Source organism: Pituophis catenifer, unplaced genomic scaffold (genome assembly GCF_029215685.1).
Source record: "Pituophis catenifer annectens isolate HBS135680 unplaced genomic scaffold, rPitCat1.0.hap2 SCAF_2, whole genome shotgun sequence".
Lineage (NCBI taxonomy): Eukaryota > Metazoa > Chordata > Lepidosauria > Squamata > Colubridae > Pituophis > Pituophis catenifer.
Genome location: NW_027256882.1, coordinates 144,911,514 through 144,932,440, shown reverse-complemented (window position 1 = coordinate 144,932,440; position 20,927 = coordinate 144,911,514). Strand labels below are relative to the sequence as shown.

General features: G+C 37.6%; 1 protein-coding gene across 3 annotated transcripts in view; it reads left to right on the top strand.

Moving 5' to 3' along the window:
- LOC139312705 (ABC-type organic anion transporter ABCA8-like) overlaps positions 1–20,573 on the top strand; it is a 74,723-nt gene extending 54,150 nt beyond the window's left edge. For 2 of the 3 annotated variants that reach the window (XM_070937717.1, XM_070937718.1), the window contains 12 exons: positions 1,567–1,658; positions 2,879–3,002; positions 4,591–4,723; positions 6,328–6,419; positions 7,331–7,497; positions 7,770–7,845; positions 11,613–11,707; positions 12,357–12,476; positions 13,478–13,618; positions 15,076–15,155; positions 15,543–15,598; positions 16,678–20,573. In XM_070937717.1, coding sequence (XP_070793818.1) covers positions 1,567–1,658; positions 2,879–3,002; positions 4,591–4,723; positions 6,328–6,419; positions 7,331–7,497; positions 7,770–7,845; positions 11,613–11,707; positions 12,357–12,476; positions 13,478–13,618; positions 15,076–15,155; positions 15,543–15,598; positions 16,678–16,755 — 1,254 coding nt within the window. In that variant the 3' untranslated portion in view covers positions 16,756–20,573. Of the gene's footprint in view, positions 1–1,566; positions 1,659–2,878; positions 3,003–4,590; positions 4,724–6,327; positions 6,420–7,330; positions 7,498–7,769; positions 7,846–11,612; positions 11,708–12,356; positions 12,477–13,477; positions 13,619–15,075; positions 15,156–15,542; positions 15,599–16,677 lie in introns of those variants that run through there. The other variant, XM_070937719.1, reaches the window with a different exon arrangement.
- The last annotated feature ends 354 nt before the right edge of the window (positions 20,574–20,927 follow it).

Below are 20,927 nucleotides of genomic sequence, written 5' to 3'. Positions count from 1 at the left end.
GGTGGAGTAGAATTGAGATCGAAGCAAGGTTGTTGTAAGTGTGGTTCTGTTCTTTCGGTGTTCAGGTGAAGAGGAGAAAAAAAATTGGGTCCTTTTGGAAAGAAGTTTGTACTTGCTGCGTAGCTTCAATAGAAAGTTTTTTTAGTCTTTTGGATAATGATTGGTGCTGTTTTGTTAAGGATACGGTTAATGTATCAATCTCTTGTAAAGATAGTTCATTCAGGTTCAAGGATTCCATGTTAGGAAAAATCGTTCTATGATTTTAAAATTTACAAAAAATTCATAGACCTGAGCAATAATTTTTCATTGTCTGCTACCATTTATCAGATATATAATGGTCGTGCTCATTTGGTTCTATGAGGAAGTTATTTGGTCAATACAGCTTCAGGTTCAAAAGGTTGTTTTTATTATTTACAAATATATACATGCATACGATAATGAATAGGGTGTCCTGTTACATTTTTTTACCCTAACTGTATGACTCAGATATTGAGAGGAGAGAGAAGTTCACGTGTTGTCTCACTGAGAGATAGATGAGAGAGAGAGAGAAAAAAAGGGAAGATATCCAAGTGGTTTCTAGGTAAGAGTCCAATAAGAGAGTTCATTGGCTGATATAATCACATGTGATGTCTGTAAAGACTTAACCCCTTCTAGTCTCTGGTGCATCATATGCAGGCAATATCTGACATAGACCTCAGTATACGGCCATTGCAAAAACAAAGACAGTCATTAATATTATACAGTACACTGCCTACTGCTTTCTACGGTTTGCAGGGAATAATTATTGTGATGAGTATAGAGTTCCTGAGAATGTGATATGCCTGAATATTGCCTATCTGAAAGAATGAATGAACTTCTTGTGAGGAGTCTGGAGAGCAGAGCTTGGAGAAGGATGGAACAAGCTAATGTTACTGCTTTCATTTCCCTATCCATGGCCATGGCCAACAGAGAAGGAGAACATTTTCCAGACAGATTTTCCAAAACTCAGCCTTTTTACTTAGCAATCAGACCATGATCATACAATAAACTTCATGCTAATCAGTGTGATTACTTCTAAGTCATTTTCTACAGAGTATCAGCAGATCAAACAGAGGATCAGTTTGTAGAAATGGACAGCAATGGAGAAGTGAAATGGACTTGATTTCCTACGACATACTTTCAGTGTTCCAAAATTTTTTAATTCTGATTGAATACAGCAAATTGGATATAAAATCAAACCCACAGCCGAATTTGTGAGGCTACATTGATTTATATCTATTTCACTTCTCAATGAAATAAATAAATAAGCTTGATGCTACAATTGTGCTAAGAGATAAATTAAAAATTTTGCATGTTAATATCTTGATTTCAAAAACTATATGTGATTGTGTCCAAGTCATTTTAATGAAACCAGTTGTAATTTATGACTCTGGTGGAGAGAATCACAGTTTGGATTGAACAAAAGCATAATGTGAATTGAAGATTATTCTGATTCCTGCTGAACCAATCAGAACAGTGTTCGGTATAATCTATATAACTATAGTGCTGGATATATGATTCTAATTTTCTATTTTTGCTTGTATTTAGCCCTACTTGCAGGGTATAATCCTCATATTTTTACTGCGTTATCTCGTGATGAAATATGACCAGACAGTTATGAAAAGAGATCCCATTTTTAGGTTTGTATATATTGTAATGTGCATAAGTGTGTTTTGGATATGTATCTTCCTTGGATAAAAGCAATTATATTAATAATAAAATTGATTGATTGATTGCATGCCATCAAGCTGGAGTCAACTCTTAGTGACCACATAAATTTTCTCCATGACAGTCTTTCCTAACCTTGTCCTTCATGCTTTCTAATGCTGTAGCCATCTCTACTATCATTGAGTCCATCCATCTTGCTACTGGTTACTTCTATTTCCTTATAACAACTATCTCTCCCAAGTGTCGTGTGCCTCATAAAGAAAAACATGCAAACAAAATGAAAAGATACAATTTACTATAGGTAGTCTTTGACTTACAACAGTTCACTTAGTGACCATTCAAAGTTACAACAACACTGAAAAAAGTGACTTTTGACCATTTTTCACACTTATAATTGTTACAGCATCACCATGGTCATGTGATTTACATTTGGATGATTGACAACTGGGTCACATTTTTGACAGTTGCAGTGTCCCAGGATTATGTGATTACCTTTTGCAACCTTCTGACAAGCAAAGTCAATGGGGAAACCAGATTCACTTAACAACCATGTTACTAATTTAACAACTGCAGTGATTCACTTAACAAATGTGGCAAGAAAAGTCATAAACTGGGGCAAAACTCACTTAACAAATTTCTCACTTAGCAACATAAAGTTTGGGCTCAATTGTGCTTGTATGTTGAAGACTACCTGTAGTAGGTCCATCCTGGTTGGTGGATCACCTTTTATGGCAATAAATGCCAACTTGTTGCCACTATCAAGTGGTCATTTGGATGTAGGCTACCCATTTATGGTAGCTCAATGAGGGAGAAAGCAAAAAGGTCTACAAAATGTGATTCTGACCGTGGGGAGAGGTGGGTGGAAGGCCAGTTACAATATGGGATGAAGCAGGTGACAAAAAGTCCCCTACTTCTTGCAGACACAGACTTTCTACACCAGAAATCACTTAATGTGTAAGGTTTCTTTCCTTTCTAAGGTCTTCCCCATAGTCATTTTGTTGAGGGATTTTTCCAATCATTTCTTATTTAATCTCAACATGGTTCACAAGCTCTGAACCTTCTGCTACCTTCCTAATTGTGATAGTAATAGTATATTTCATTGATTAGTCAGTTGACCATACCAAAACCTTCCTAACTGAAATTACCATTTATACTTTGATATCAAATCACTTGTTATATCTTTGGTCCCTAGGATTTCTCCACAAAGAAAAAGAACCCATCAGAATCCTGAAGAGCTCAGCCAAGCAGATGACAAAGATGTCCTAGATGAAAGGACCAGAGCTCAGAGTGCACTGGCTTCTGTCAATGAAGGAGAGGTATAGCATAACTATTGGGCTTTTCTTATTTTGAAAAAGATGTATAACATGTTCCAAGAATATATTTAATTTCCTTATGAAATATAGCTAAATGCACAATCCTGCATAGCATCCTACCTAACACCTTTACACTGCAAATATATATTTACTTTGAATGACTCAAGGATATTGAGGCACTATTGAAGTAAGAAAACACCACAGTTCAAAAATACCCAGACAGTATTTGGAAAGAAATTACTATGTCATATGTTTTGGGCAGTGGTGGGTTCCTCCTGGTTCCACCCGGTTCCGCCGAGCCGGTAGCGGTGACAATATGATGTCACCAAACCAGTTCTGCCCCCCCGCTCCCCCCACCCACCCCCCGCATTATTCTTACCTTTTATTTGGCCCCATCTCCAATCTGTTGCTGCCTCCTGAGTCCCAGCTGATGGCTAGAGGGAAAAAAACTGTTTAAATTCTTGCAGTGGGACTTCAAAGGGCCGCCCTACAGTTAATCAGTGTTAAAAGAAAACAAATGAGTAGACCCGTGCCTGCAAAAATAAATGGGTAGACCGGTGCCTGCAAAAATACGTGAGTAGACCAGTGCCTGCAAAAATACATGAGTAGACCAGTGCCTGCAAAAATACATGAATAGATCAGTGCCTGCAAAAATAAATGGGTAGACCAGTGCCTGCAAAAATAAATGGATAGATCGGTACAGCTCTGCAAGCAGTTAAAAGCCTGGTAGACCAGTGCTAAATCCTAAATAGTTGTCACATGACCATCAAGCCACGCCCATAAAATAAGCCACACCCACAGAACCGGTAGTAAAAAATTTTAGAACCCACCCCTGGTTTTGGGTCATCTGGATAGGTAAAGCTTTGTGTACAGAGCAGACAAAGTATTAGGAGCAGGAAGGATTAGGTACTGAGAAGGGTATGGGCATAAACTGAATCTCCCCATAAGATATGGTTTTGATGATGTTTTTAACTTGCGTTGGTGTTTAATAATGAAAGATTCCAATTCTTAAAATGGAGAGGTGTTGGCAGAGGCCAAAAATCTTTTTACATAATTAATGTATAGCACAATCTTCCAGGAAACCAGCATCAAGAAAGAACAAACAGCTATTTAACGAAACCAAATGCCATAAGAGGAACAACATGCAGGGAGAACATTTGAAAGAGATAGCGAAGTAGATGTCATGCCATAATGTCCAAAACCATTTAATAAAAATTAAGACATTGATGGAAGGTTTAAAACAAGTGGGATCTAGGTATTGTCTTTTCTATTGTAAACCATCATGGCTGAGGCACTGACACAGTCATTGTTGTTCTGTTGTCCAAACCAGTTTAAGGAATTATTGTTTAGATAACAGTTCACATAGTTAGATAATGTGGCAAGCAGACAACGGGAAAGATCTATCTGAACACAGTGGAAATCTGCTTCCAGGTAGAGATAAGTTGAGCTACAATGGCATACTCTTGGTAAGAAGTAGCCACTTCTACTTGTTTCTGTGATTTACCAAAAGAGATTGTCTCATATCTAGATCAACTAAGAGTACAAAATGGCCATGTGTATATAGTGTAAGCAATATCTTCTCTCTGCTTAGAAACCAATTATCATTGTCCATGACTTGCGCAAGGAATACAAACATGGAAAGACTTGTTCCTCTTTTTGTTTCAAGAAGAAGAAGGAAGAAAAAAAAGTGGCTACCAGAAACGTCTCCTTTTGTGTTAAAAAAGGTTTGATTGGAATGTACAATATTCTTAACTCAGTCTCTATTATAAATCTATTATAGTCATTGATCAGCAAAAATTAAGTAAAAGAAGCATTGTGGGGTTTCAAACGCTAATGTCAAATTAGGGATAGCAATGCTCAGAATTTCACCAAGTAAATGATCAGTAAATTAAATGTGATATATTTCCCATCAGATTCTATTATTGAATCACAGAATTCAATTAAACTGTTATCAGATCAAGGTCAAACAATACATCTTTTCTCAGTCCCCACTTTGGAGTGATGATTGACGTCCAGGGTATATTCTGTGAATATAGCACACAGCAGACAATAAGGCTGAACTTTGGTTTTCTTTTGCTTCAGTGTATGAAGATAGTTAATGCCCATCCTTACCAAGAATACATAAAATTCATTGGAAAGAAGAAAGAAGTTTACTTATTTTTTAATGCAAACTTAACAAAAAGAATACAGTTAATCTTTGACTTATGACCACAATTCTGCCCAAAATTTCTGTTGCTAAACGAGACAGTTAAATAAGTTTTGTCCCAATTTATGACCATTTCCTGCCATAGTTGGTAATTGAATCACTGCAGTTGTTAAGTTAGTATCATGGTTGTAAAGTGAAACCCCTTTGATTTGCTTGTTGCAAAAGGTGATCACATGACCCTGGGGAACAATAATCATCATAAATATGATACAATTGCCAAGCATTCAAATTTTGATCACATGACCGTGGGAATGCTGCAACAGTGTGTGTGTGAAAAGTGTGAAAAACAGCCATAAGTCACTTTTTTTTCCAGTGCCATTATAACTTTAAACCGTAATAAATGAATGGTTGTAAGTCGAGGACACCTGTAATAAGTACTCCAAAAAGGAAAACAAGAAAAGGATGCACTTTATAGCAATTAGAGTAGCACGCTTTGATAACACACACCAATTTCTCATTTCTAAGCCTTCAATCTAGATTCCCACCATATACATATTTTTATCTATTTTAGAACGGAGCTGGGATGGTGAGATTCTGATTTTTTTGCTATTACCTTCTCAATAATCCTAATTGATTTATCATATCTAACTGATATATTAAAGATAATAACTTAAAATAAAAAGAATTAACCAGGGCAAAATAGACTATCTTTCATTTTCTCTCTTATAATATAGTAGTGTGCACGTAGTTGGAAGCAAGACTTGTTTTGTTAAAGGTGTACATCGATGTGGTATGTAAGTGAAACCCCATGGAAGCAATGGAATTTTCTTTTTCCTTCCTCCTCCTGGATGTTTTCCTCAATCTTTACAACAGGAAGTTGAATGAATTGTATAAATTGGGGATGTGGTGGGACATGGGAGGCTACAACTCTCAGAAGAGAACAAATTCATTCTTGAACAGTTCTTTTCCAGTGACATGTGTACTGTATCTCTTTGCCTTAAGATTTTATTGATTGATATTTTGAATACAACTCAAAGTGTTAGACCAAGGTACTCCGGTACTCATTAAATTGATAATGTAATAAACTAGTTTGTATTCTTATGAGTTTCTACTGAGTTCTTATTAATTCATTTCTTATCAGTTCACTTGGCTCTATTTTAATGGAAATATTTTACTTTGCAGGAGAAGTTTTAGGCCTTCTGGGACCCAATGGAGCTGGTAAAAGTACAACACTTAACTTGATAATAGGAGACACAGAGCCAAGTGCAGGACAGGTAAATGTAACTTTAGCCATTTTAACAAGAAAGAACTTGCAAAGCATAGCTTCTAGAATTCTTCCCAGCCCTTTTCCCAGCTGATGCTGCAGGGAGCATCTGGATTTTTTTTTCTGTATAACAAAGTAATGCATTTTGTCTGTCTTCTAATTTTTTCATTTCCCTTGATGTGGTATCTTTGTATGTGAATGTGCCTATATAGGGGAGAGGAGTGGGTAGGCTTCATATATTTTGATAGAGTTTGTAGCGATCCAACCAGCACACAAACAAATAATTCAGCAAGATTTATTATATAGAAGAAACTTCTTTATATACAATGATATAAAACATGATGCATGTATACGATACCCATGCAGCTCTTGCAACGTGGAAGAAGTATTAGCAAATACAAACACCCACATGCTCTCTTATATACCTAACAGTTAAGCCATGCCCAGGCTTCAAGCCATCTGGCATGGCTCAGACAACAAATCTTGTGCCTCAGTCACCAAACAATCCCCATTGGCTGACTTGTTGCTATGGCTATTCCAGCTCATGAATTCTTATACATTGATATATTTCTGTCTGGGTCATATGATCAGGAGGAAGGATGAAGTATGTGGTTAAGAAGAAGCAGATGGCAGCATTCAAAGTAGCATCAATGGAAGTAGTGACTGGAGACACAAAACTTGTGAAGTTGCATATGTTGTTGTCCATCAAATCTGTGCTCTAGTTAATAGCTTCAGTTAGATATTAGGTGTAGCTCTATGCTATCTCTCTTCATCTTTCCTGGACTTGGTTCTGAACGCACTATTTTGGTATGGAATACTTGCATTTCATATAACATTCCTTGTCACCTTACTGATATTTCAAAATATATTCTTATATTGGATGAAAACAAATGAGATTCTTAAGCTGTCTATTTGGAACAGGTACAGATTAAAGGAGCTGATGGAGCTGTGACAGAGGAAAATGCTGCTCTTGGCTACTGTCCTCAGGAGAATGCGCTCTGGTCCAACTTGACCATGAAAGAACATTTGGAGATTTTTGCAGCCATAAAAGGGATCAGGAAAGATGATGCTACAATAGCCATTAATCGGTATGGACAAAGAATCCTTTTTAATAATTAGATCCCTGCCACAAGATTTGTTATTAATAGAAGTCAGTTTCTGCATTCAAAACTGAAACATATTAGTTGTTATAAGTTATTAAGTAGTTATTTTCAGTTTTGATTTTTCTTTTTTGGCTATTGAACATCAGAATTGAAATTTCTACATATCATCCAATATTACAATGGAATGTCTTTTATTTTCTTAATACATTTGCAATTGCAGAATAGATCAGACATTATAAATTCTGCTTTGTTTTTAGAATATCTCAAGCTCTAGAACTCCGAGGGCATTTAAAAAAAACAATAAAGACTTTAGCAGCTGGATTAACCAGAAAAGTAAGTTCAATACTTTGTTATTAAAGGTTTAGTAAACATTTATTAGCAGCATCAAGAACAATTGGGTTGCTGCTCTTTGTTATTTTCCCCTTATTTCTCTCAGCCATTCTACAGCTTTATCTTTTGCCTTATGTGATCTCTTTTTGTGTATGTGAAAGTCCAGGCCATGTTGGTGCTGTTTGAAAGCAAATTTCCATAAGATGATGGCAAGAAGAGAATGCCTAATACAGTATGGCAGCTCTAATGGCATGGACAGCAATACTTGGAGCCCTGGAAACCTGGATTCAGTCTTTGTTAAGCACCAACCCTTACATAGCATATGATTGGCTTATGTTTTGCTTGGAAATATTACATTTTTTAAATCTGTTGGACAGTGGGAATAATGAGATGAGCTGCTGAACCACAGAGCATCCAGTCAAACAATACTGACATATTAAACATTTACTTTGCGTAACACATGTTCTGTTCTGCGTAGCATGCAATTAAAAATTATGGATTGGGAAATTACCCTCTAGTAAGTTCAAAAATTCATTCTCATGTATTAAGGTTTAACTTGATTCAGGCATGCTGTAAAATATTCCAAACTCTGGTATATTTCTATAAGAGCATCATAGAAGTATTAGTGTGATCCTAAATAATACATCCCCTTCATGGATTACTGCCTTGTGTAGCTCAATGAAGCTAGGAGCTATGCAGTGCAGGGCCACCCAAGACAGACAAGTCATAGCAGTGAGTTCTGACAAAACATGATCCATTGGAGAAGGAAATGGCAACCCACTCCAGTATCTTTTCCATGAAAACCCCATGGACAGTACCAAAAGGAAAAAAGATATGACACCGGAAGATGAGCCTCTCAGGTCGAAAGGTGTCCAATATGCTACTGGGAAAGAGCAGAGGGCTAGTACTAGTAGCACCAGAAAGAGTGAAGCAACTGGGCCAAAGCTGAAAGACACTCAGCTGTGGATGCATCTGGAGGTGAAAGGAAAGGGTGAATTTAATTCAGATGACCATCAGGTATACTACTGTGGGCAAGAATCCTTCAGAAGAAATGGAGTAGCCTTCATAATCAATAAAAGAGTAGGAAAAGCAAACTGGGATACAATCCCCAAAATGACAGAATGATCTCAGTTCGAATCCAAGGCAAACCATTCAATATCACAGTAATCCAAGTCTATGCCCCAATCACTGGTGCTGAAGAGGATGAAATTGACCAGTTCTATGAAGCCCTACAGCACCTTATAGAATTAACACCAGAAAATGATGTCCTTATCATCATGGGGGATTGGAATGCTAAAGTAGGAAGCCAAAAGATAACCAGAATAACAGGCAAGTTTGGCCTTGGAGTACAAAATGAAGCAGGGCACAGGCTGATAGAATTTTGTCAAGAGAATACAATGGTCATAGCAAACACTCTTTTCGAACAACCCAAGAGACGACTCGACACATGGACATCCCCAGACGGTCAACACAGAAATCAGATTGACTATGTGCTCTGCAGCCAAAGATGGAGAAGCTCTATACAGTCAGTAAAAACAAGACCAGGAACTGACTGTGGCTCAGATCATGAGCTCGTTGCAAAATTTAGACTTAAATTGAAGAAAGTAGGGAAAAGCACTAGGCCACTCAGCAGGGGTGGGTTTTACTTACCTTTACTACCGGTTTGCAAAGGGGCACTCTTCTGCGCAAGCACAGAGGCATTTTCACAGAAGCATTTTCATGACATCAGGGTCAGTGGGCAGAGCCTCCTGCCGGTTTTACTACCGGTTCTATAGAACCGGTGCGAACTGGGGGCAACCCACCACTGCTACTCAGGTATGAACTAAATCATATCCCTGATGAATATACAGTAGAGGTGACAAATAGATTTAAGGAATTAGATCTGATAGAGTGCCTGAAGAACTATGGATGGAGGTTTGCAACATTGTACAAGAGGTAGCAACTAAAACCATCCCAAAGAAAAAGAAAGGCAAGAAAGCAAAATGGCTGTCTGAGGAAGCTTTGCAAATAGCTGAAGAAGGGAAGCGAAAGGCAAGGAAGAAAGAGAAAGATACACCCAATTGAATGCAGAATTCCAGAGAATAGCTAGAAGAGATAAGAATGCTTTCTTAAATGAACAGTGCAAAGAAATAGAAGAAAACAATAGAATAGGGAGGACCAGAGATCTCTTCAAGAAAATTGAAGATATGAAGGGAATGTTTCATGCAAAGATGGGTATGATAAAGGACCAAAATGGCAGGAACCAAACAGAAGCAGAAGAGATTAAGAAGAGGTTGCAAAATTACATAGAAGAACTATACAAGAACAAGCTTAACATCCCTGACAACCACAATGGGGTGGTCACTGACCTCGAGCCAGACATCCTAGAATGTAAAGTCAAATGGGCCTTAGGAAATCGGAACAACAACAAAGCTAGTGGAGGAGACAGTATTCCAGCTGAGCTATTCAAAATCTTAAAAGACTATGCAATAAAAGTGCTACACTCAATTTACCAGCAAATTTGAAAAACTCAACAGTGACCACGGTATTGGAAAAGGTCAGTTTACATTCCAATTCCAAAGAAAGGCAATGCCAAAGAATGTTCAAACTATCACACCATTGCAGCATTTCACATGCTAGTAAGGTTATGCTTAAAATCCTACAATCTAGGCTCCAGTAGTATGTGGATTGAGAACTACCAGAAGTACAGGCATGATTTCGAAGAGGCAGAGGAACTAGAGATCAAATTGCCAACATACGCTGGATCATGGAGAAAGCTAGGGAGTTCCAGAAAAACATCTACTTCTGCTTCATTGACTATGCCAAAGCCTTTGATTGTGTGGATCACAATAAGTTGTGGCAGGTTCTTAAAGAGATGGGAGTACTAGACCATCTTATTTGTCTCTTGAGAAACCTACATGCGGGTCAAGAACCAACAGTGAGAACTGGGCATGGAACTACTGATTGGTTCAAAATTGGGAAAGGAGTGCAGCAAGGCTGTATACTGTAGCCCTACCTATTTAACTTATATGCAGAACACATCATGAGAAAAGCGAGGCTAGATGAATCAAAAGTTGGAATTAAGATTGCTGGGAGAAATATCAACAACCTCAGATATGCAGATGATACACTCTAATGGCAGAAAGCAAAAAGGAAGTAAAGAGCTTCTTGATGCGGGTGAAGAAAGAAAGTGCCCAAGTTGGCTTGAAACTCAACATTAAAAAAACTAAGATCATGGCATACGGCTCTCTCAATTCCTGGCAAATAGATGGGGAAGAAATGGAGGTAGTGACAGATTTTATTTTCCTGGGCTCCAAGATCACTGTAGATGGGGACTGAAGCCAAGAAATTAAAAGACGCTTGCTCCTGGGGAGGAAAGCTATGGCAAATCTAGACAGCATATTAAAAAGCAGATACATCACCCTGCCAACAAAAGTGTGTATAATCAAGGCTATGGTTTTCCCAATTGCAATGTATGGCTTTGAAAGTTGGACCATAAGAAAAACTGAGTGCCAAAGAATTGAGGCCTTTGAACTATGGTGCTGGAGAAGACTCTTGAGAGTCCCTTGGACTGCAAGGCAATCAAACCAATCGGTCCTAAAAGAGATCAACCCTGACTGCTCTTTAGAAGATCAGATCCTGAAGATGAAACTCAAATATTTTGGCCTTTAAAAATATGTAGTTGCTGCGCACTTTACAAATACCTTTTAAAATTATGTCTTAATATTTCTGTTCTGTGTTTCCATGAAATATTGTGATTTCTAAGGTAAGATTCATTCTCTACAATTTAGCTGTGCTTTGCTATGAGCATGTTGGGTAATCCCACTGTGATGCTTTTGGATGAACCAACCACAGGCCTGGATCCAAAAGGCAAGCGCCAGGTGTGGTAAGTGACTCAGGGATTCACCCTTTAGAATAAGAGTTGCATTCTTATAAAAATGACAAATTCCAGGCTCCCCATTTCCTTCCTTCCTTTCTCCTTTAGTTCTACTGTGTAGGGTGGGGAACCGTTTTACAAATAATATCTAAAGCCACTGACTAAACATTACTTCTTACACCTGAATACAGAGAAAGCATCTGACAATATTGCAAGTGGAAATACTTCCAATTCATACCTCTAGAATATCTCAGTCACTGTTGGAAAATGTGGTTATGTTCCTATCTGTGCAGATAAAGAATTTGACTCATGCCGAGGAAAACTGGTTTCCTCCTAAATGGCAGATTCTCATCCATCTTCTCCTCATGATCCCAAAAGTTAAAAGAGAAAACTCTTGAGTCCCCCTTGAGGAGATTTTAGTCATTTTCCATGAGGGGAGAGTGAGAGAGGTAAGGAGAAAAAGATGCAGGTTTTCTTGTCCCTCTTTACAATTCCTTCATGCAAATTAATTTGGGACTAGATAGGGGTATTTTTTCTTCTGCCATGGAAGATGTGCCCATCAGTTATGCAGAATCAGAATAGAATGGCAATGGCTGAAATAGGCCTTTGGAGCTGCTTCAAGGTTGCTTAAACTTCCTCAGTCATTTGTTGTCAACAGGAGAGCAATTCACACTATGCTGCAGGAGAAGGATCAAGGAGTCATTCTGACAACTCACCACATGGAGGAAGCAGAGGTGTTGTGTGACCGAGTAGCTATCATGGTGTCTGGACAGCTCAGGTGGGTTTCTTTAAATATTTTACCTATATAACAGGCTACCCAAATAGAGAAAGTATAGATAAAACCCAAATAGAGAATTGCTTGAAGCAAAGTGAATGAGGTAAAGGATAGTTCTTGTTCTGCTTCTATTGTTCTGCTTGTTCTGCTTGCTTTCTTCAGTTGATGATATCAATGTTTTCTAGTAATTGCTTAAGTAGCAATTTTCTATTTCTAAGTGGATTGTGAGGACACAAAGACAAATGCTGAAGCTGAATGAGTTACATGGAAGTTCAGATGATTCCACAATAGTCTAGAAAAGATATCATAGATATTACAAAAATATCACATCACATAGAGCAAAAACATATATGGGTAATGGTAACAGATGTCCTGTGTGTGTTTGATACAGATAGCAGGTGCTCTGAGTTGAAGGGTTTTTTTTTTTAATGGGAAAAGACCTTCCACATGAACAAATGCCCAAACTGGGCCAAAGTGCGCATTCACCTTGGATAATTACCTAAGTAAAGCCACTTCCCATATGGGCAAAATTCACAATTGATGAGAATTGAGATAACACACAACATCAGATGACTTCACATAGGTATTCTCTGAATGCATGGGAAAGGGAAGCTGCATGAAATACTAGTGGAAATAAACTATATTTCAAAATAGAATTCACAGATACCATCGGTGTCACATCCCACCCTGCCAGCAGCCATTTACCTGCCCACTGGTCTACCTGTGAACTGCCTGGGACTTGCAACTTCCCTGAGGGCTTCCCTACTACTTTGCCTATTGGAAGTCAACAGGAAGTGGGAAAGAGCTAATTGCTGAACAACCCACAATTGTTACTTAACAATGGCAACAGGGAGTGCAGGAATTGTTGTACTAAGCAATAAGGTCAGATGACATCATGCTTTACAATCATATTTCTTAGCAATGGAAATTCCAGTCCCAATTTCTGTTGTTAAGCGAGGACTATCTATGACTGAATGGTATATGATAATCCTTTCTTTCTGCAGGTGCCTTGGTTCAATTCAGTATTTGAAAAGCAAATTTGGGAAAAATTACTTGTTACAAATAAAAGTAAAGGGAGTAGAAGAAGGAGATCTTGTGAATACTCAGATTCTAAAGATTTTCCCACAAGCAGCACGTCAAGAAAGGTAATTTCTTTGCACAGTTTTTTTTAAAAAAATGTTTCATTAGTACATTCCATATTATTCTTTCATATTAATTCCGTATTAATTAGTACATTCCATATTATTCTGTGCATTTCTTAATTTTTTTTTTTTTTTTGCTTATGGGATGTGTAAAAATAACCAGCTGAATATGGCTTTCATCTGTTGCCTCTGTTCATTGCCTTCTGCCTTTGATTAAGGAGCCAATACAGCCTGATTTATTTGGCTTTAGTATGTATTTTCTAAGCTGAACTAAGGCTCTCACATGAAGCTGTTTTCCGAAATTACTATCAACTACAGTATAGCTGAAGAGTTTCAAGTAAATGGAAGTGTAAATGTTCCTTTCTGTCAACCTCACATTAAACAGGAAGTTTTAATATTGTGGAAAACTTACATACCTGGGTACTGTTATGACCCAGATGGTCACAGTTAGGCAGGCCTCCAGAGAGTTCTCTATTTCTCTTGGGAGTGGTTAAACAAATGGCCCTCCACCGACCAGCAAGGCTCCACCCTCAATCCCCCAAGCAACAGCCCCTAGATTACCTGGCAAGTCCACAAGGCAAAAGTCCAGGAATAAAACAAAGGCAGTTTCAAAGGCAAAGTCTTGAGGGCTAGGGCAAGACAAACAGCAGGCCATAAAACAAGAGGGTGTCCAATGCAAAAGCAGTTCCAAAGGCAAAGTCTTCAAGGCTCAGGCAAGACAAGAACAGTTCTCAAAGCAAGGCAAAAACAATCCTTGAAGCAAGGCCAAAGGTCAGAGTCAAAGCCAGGGGAGTGTAATCAAAAAACAAACACTTGTTCCTGGCAAAAGCCCCTCCTTACAGCATCTCTTTAAATTCTACTCTCCAGGTGAACTTTGTGAGGAGAGGCCCGAATAGTCGGTTTGCCCTGTGCTGACTCTGCCTCCTCTCCATTCTCCATGCTCGGGGATTGAGCGGGGGAGGCATTTGCTCATCTCCGGAGCTCCGCCACTCCCCTGCTCCGCTGCCTGCCCTTTCCATCTCCTCCCCACTTCCTTGGTCAGCCTGCACCCTCTCTTCCTCCCTGCCTACTCTTCTGAGGCCTGAGGGACCCAGGACTGCCTTATTCTCATCCCCAGGTCATTCCTCATGGGCCATAGGGACTACTCCAACTCTCTCCATCGGCCCAGGCTCCCACTCCTCCTCCAGCTGGGGCCCTGGCTCCAATGGGGCCATGACAGTTACAAAGGGATGTCATGTGTATTTTCCTTGCCAGATAAGGCATCTTGCATGAAGATTCTTTCCCAAATAAACAGTCATAACTGTGCCCCAAAAATATTGCTATGGATTTATTCCTTATTCCCTTTAGGAATTATTCCCTTCCCTGCCAACTTTTCTTTTTCTGTACAAGTAAACTTGGTTACTCTATGTAAGCATTTTGTGTTAGTTTAATAACTAATGATTGGTTTCCCTTCCTCTTAGGATACCCACTTTGTTGGCCTATAAGATCCCAATGGAAGATGCCCTGCCTCTCTCTAGAGCCTTTGCCATGCTAGAAGATGGTAGGTTGGAATAAATTTTGCAGTGATTTGTAAAGGCCTGCAGACTGTCTGGCAGCTAGATCAGGGGCAAATTTGTTGGCCACCTCAATTTCAGCCACCGACAATGAACAGGTTCATGCAGTACTATGAACCTCTGCCCCCAGCTTCGAGTATGAGTTTCTCAAAAAGGGTAATCAAAAAGAGTATCTTCCATGTCAAAAGCATTCTTTAGATAAGGCACTAAGTTAACTCTTAAAAATCTCTGTAGATGCTATCAGGGAGTAAAGAGATATATGTTGGATATGTTGGATAGAAAAAATAATTGTGCAAAGAGGAAAGAAGCAAATTACTACCCAAGTCAGATGTAAATCAACCAGCTATAACTGACTTAATATTTTATTTACACAGCTAAACAACACTTCAGTCTTGAAGAGTACAGCTTTTCTCTGAACACTTTGGAACAGGTAATGGCTTAGATATTCAAATAATATAGTGGTACTTATAGTGACAAGGTACTCTCTTACATGCCAGAATAAAAAAAGCTGGTCTATAAGATATTTTGATTATTTGGGAGCAGAGGATGATTGGAACAATTATAAGATTTATTTTAAATTTTAAAAAGGCCAGGGGAAAAAGTAGCTACTCAAAAAACATTTTAAACTAGCAACCTTCTCTAGGCTAAGGGAGGATCTTAATTCAATTCAATTCAATTCAATTCAATCCTTTATTGTCAGAGTACAACATGTGTACAATGAGATTGGCCGAGCTTCCCTTCATGCACCCCCCAATCCAATACAACTCACAGTGAAGACCAAAAAAAAAAAAATCCCTAACCCAGTGAATCCTACTACGCACAATCCTACTGCACCATGTGAACTTATTGCACATCGTGCCAGTGCTGCAATTGAATCTTACTACCTTGTTGTAAAGTTATTTTCCATTCAGAAGTCTGACAGCCCATGGATAAAAAACGTTCTTCAGCCTTAAGAACTATGCTATCTTCGTAGCGCTGGTAAAGGGAGTTATAGAAACTTTCTATAGTTATAGAAAGAGCCCTGGTAGTGCAGCAGACTAAAGCACTGTTATTAACATCAGCTGTCTGCAATTACTGCAAGTTCAAATCTCACCAGGCTCAAGGTTGACTCAGCCTTCCATCCTTTCTAAGGTAGGTAAAAGGAGGACCCGGTTTGTGGGGGCAATAAGCTGACTTTGTATAAAATATACAAAAGTATGAAGGCTTTTGCTTAATGCATTGTAAGCCACCCTGAGTCTCCAGAGAAGGGCGGCATATAAATCAAATAATAATAATAAAAAAGAACATCAGATGCAAAACATTTTAATGCTTTAACCTTGCATAGATAAATTTACCTTTGTGTTTCCACCTCAAGCAAAACACAGACTTAAATTGCTATAATCCATTATGCAATTATTTTATATTCTCAGATGTGCCTAGATAGAAGTCAGAATCAATGCTAGCAGTTTATAAAACTAATGTATTGTGTGTGGAATTCCTTTGTAGCTATTGATTTATTGTATTGTTCAGGTATTCCTGGAACTGTGCAAAGAACATGAGCGAGATTATTTTGAATTGGCTCCAACTTCTGAATGGAGAGAACTGTAGCACCAATAAGATAGCTGAAAGTCTAATCAACAACCGAGAGAAACCCCAGTTTCTTCATCCAGCAAAAATGGAGGACAAATAGGTTGAGCACTCTGAGGAATGTTTCATCTGGACGTCCCATGGGACAAAGATATTCTGTAGTTTTCTCTATGTTTAACAAGTATGCCTAGTTGTCTGTTAGATTAACCTCCATATTTATCATGTCTAGAGATAAAATATTTTTAACATTTCACAACTAACAGCAAAACAAATGTTTTTGCACTATTTTGTTTTTCATGAGAAAAACTGGAAATGGAAATATATATTTTTAATATATATATTGTTTATAGCCTAGCACACAAACATGCATAGATGGTATATTTTTCGCAGAATGTGTTAATATTTTTAATTCAGATAACAATTCAATGTATACCCATTGTTTATTGGGTGGATAAATAAACACCTATTCTCTAAATAACTATGTATTGTTGCCATCCTCATCTTCCATTTTAATAAATAGTAATATAGCTGATCCAATTAACTATTGTACTACTGTATATCATCACAAATTGTTTGCCTATCTGCTTCTTGTGAAATTACTAGAACAAGAGATAAGCAAGCTTTTTAATAAGAGAAATCCCCATGTGCCATTGTTAAACCATTAATTTGACAGAAAAAAAATATACTGTTCTATCTAAGGGACTATTTTATGTAGCCCTGTAGATTTAAAACCAACCTTTGATTCCATTCTCTGTGATATGACTTGGAAGAAATCTGAAAAGATCTCAAAAGATTATTGGTGATTCCAGTTGTTTAGTCAACTAGTAGATGTTCCTCTTCAGATTAGAATAACAGGGACAATTTTCTTCTCCATCCTATGGCAGGAAGGGATTAGGTAAGGCTGTATATTTACATAGACTTTGTCTATTTTTTATATTTTAAATTATCAAAAAAGAGCACCACTGACTTAATGTGGTGGGTCAGTGAAAAGCGGTTTTGTCACATATAGATATATTTATTAGCACCAATTGGGCTAAAGAGTATATTATGGGTTTTATCTCTTTTGTAAGAGGAACAGTCTGTGGATAAATTACAGAAGACAAAGGTAGGTACTGGTTTCAAACTACTAAGCACACACAAAATTGGTAACTAAATAGGTACAATATTCCTGTAAAAAATGAGTGCATTTATAAAAACACAGTAACTCAAGAAACAAATTTTAAAATACAAATTTTGATGAGTGTGGTTATAATTTGTAATTTTTATGTGGATAGAGATAGCTGAAAAGACCCAAAACAAAGAGAAAGCAATAAAAAGTTTTGAAAGGATTTAATTTATTTGCTAATGTTTTCATTATTACTGGGCACAAAGAAACCTTTTCTACATATCCAGTTCATATATTCTAACCTCAACCTCTGCTTTTTAATATGCTGTCTAGATTTGCCATAGCTTTCCTCCCCAGGAGCAAGGGTCTTTTAATTTCTTGGCTGCAGTCCCCATCTACGGTGATTTTGGAGCCCAGGAAAATAAAATCTGTTACTACCTCCATTTCTTCCCCATCTATTTGCCAGGAATTGAGAGGGCCGTATTCCATGATCTTAGTTTTCTTAATGTTGAGTTTCAAGCCAACTTTTGCACTCTCCATCTTCACCCACATCAAAAAGCTCTTTACTTCCTTTTCACTTTCTGCCATTAGAGTGGTATCATCTGCATATCTGAGGTTGTTGATATTTCTCCCGGCAATCTTAATTCCAACTTTTGATTCATCTAGCCCCGCCTTTCTCATGATGCACTCTGCATATAAGTTAAATAGGCAGGGCAACAGTATACAGCCTTGCCGGACTCCTTTCCCAATTTTGAACCAATCAGTGGTTCCGTGTCCATTTCTCACTGTTGCTTCTTGACTCACATATAGGTTTCTCAAGAGACAAATAAGATGGTTTGGTACTCCCATCTCTTTGAGAACTTGCCACAATTTGTTGTGATCCATACAATCAAAAAAAAAAAAAAACCACTTTGATTGCAAACAAATACACGTTCCCTACTAAATCAGAAAGACTTAAATACAGATCATCATGAAAGGTTTTATTGGATGACGAAAAAAGTTTATAATAATATTGAACTCTTAATGATGTATCATTACTGAACATTATATAGAAAATAACTCATTTAAGCAATAAATACCTTGTACGTCATTGAAATACTACAGGATTGTTTCTTTAAACACAATTTATGTACCATTTGTTTCAAACTGAACTTTAATTTTGGTGCCCTGGAATTAGAAGAATTGTCTTAGAAAGCTTTGATGGTACAGTGGTATACGCACCCTGTTATTAACACAGCTGCCTGCAATTTCTGCTGGTTCGAATCTCTCCAAGGCTCAAGGTTGACTCAGCCTTCCATCCTTTCTAAGGTAGGTGAAATGAGGACCCAGTTTGTGGGGGCAATAAGCTGACTTTGTATAAAATATACAAAAGTATGAAGGCTATTGCTTAACGCATTGTAAGCCGCCCTGAGTCTCCGGAGAAGGGCGGCATATAAATCAAATTAAAAAATAAAAAAGTTTAGATTTAGTCAAAAATAGTCATTAAAAGATTTAACTTCATAGATACTTTACACTAGTTCCTATCCCGTTCTATCCTATCTTATATTATCCTATCCATTTAATTACAACATTTCATGCATTTGATTTATATGCCAATTTGTTTCCTAATCCAAAGGTTGTTGGATGCATCACCAGAGATTAAAGTCCATATTCAGACGTATTTAAGAAGGCAATTTGATGGTTAGATAAATGCAGGCTGCCAAATTCCCAGCAGCAGTTCAAGAGTTCCTGAGATTTCCTGGCTATTAGAAATGCATGATAGTGAATTCAAGGAACCTTAGATGATAATTACTCAGATTAATGTTGACAGATGTGAGTAAGGGTAGATTTGAGAGAGATTGTTGTAACTATGATATGCCAATTGTAGTGCTTATTACAATGTCTGTTTTTGAGTTCAAAGTGGCAAGAATATTTGCACTGAGTTTCAACCATCATAGTAAAAGGAGGACATGAATGATAGGAAAATATTCCTCGGGACCAGAGGTTGCCCATCCCAGGTCAGAAAATTAGCAGAATAATTGAATGGAGACCAGACCATGGACTGTAAGCAGAAGCCCTGGATGGAGTAGGAGAAAGCAGTATAAGTGGATGAGTGTTGGAGTACATGGATTTTAGGTCCAACCATGAATTTTCAAGGTGCTTGCTACATAGAAGAAGAGTGCAGGAGTGAGAGAAAGTATGTTTGCATGACTGAACAAATAAGCACTGGAAGAAGGTGGAAATGATATCAAGACCTGATGGAATGAACATAAACTCGACATGGCAAGGAAAACCTATATGAAAAATAAAATATTACAAAATATTCAGACAGTAGACCAATGCCCAAAATTGTGCAGTTTTCTTAGGAAATTTGCCAGATGAAACATCACAAAAATACACAAATACTTGGGTGCTTACTGATTAATATTGGAATGATCCGTATGAATGGTTTTTTAAGCAGTTTACATACTGGCAAAATAACAAGTAAAATGTTGTAAAACAATTGTATTTTAGAATGTTTCAATATAATTGTTTATTAATACACTTCTTATAGTTTGGGGGCATTACTGGTCATGACGTACATGTTTATATGTAAGTATGGAGAATTGTGCAAAATTACTTCCATGGTTAAAAATGTTTATGTTTTAAAAAATCAATGTATATTATTTTTCGGCTTCTAAGAAGATACTGTAGTCAATAATTCATTTCTAAAGTTGTTGCCCTATGCTACTCCATCATACTTCAGGAAATAAAAATTGTTTGAGTGCCAAATTGTGACATGTGGTTTCTTCCAACAATCCAGCTGTATGAAACATACGGAACAAAGAAATAGGTTGAATTTGGTGATTCAGAAGGAAATGCTGGAAAACAGGAAGGTTGGAAGAGCCTGTGGCTTTTGGGAAGCTGTATCGATGAAATAAGATACAGAAAAATAGAAATAGTTGCTTTTAAGTCTTTTGTTGAAATTCCAGCCCAACTTACTTGCCTCAAGTAAGCTTTCTAATAGTCTCTTTTCCTCATTTTGCAAATAGATGATATCATTGTCATCTTGCCTCATTTTCTGGAAGCCCAGACTAGAGATGATCATATCAATGGAAGTTAACCTGTG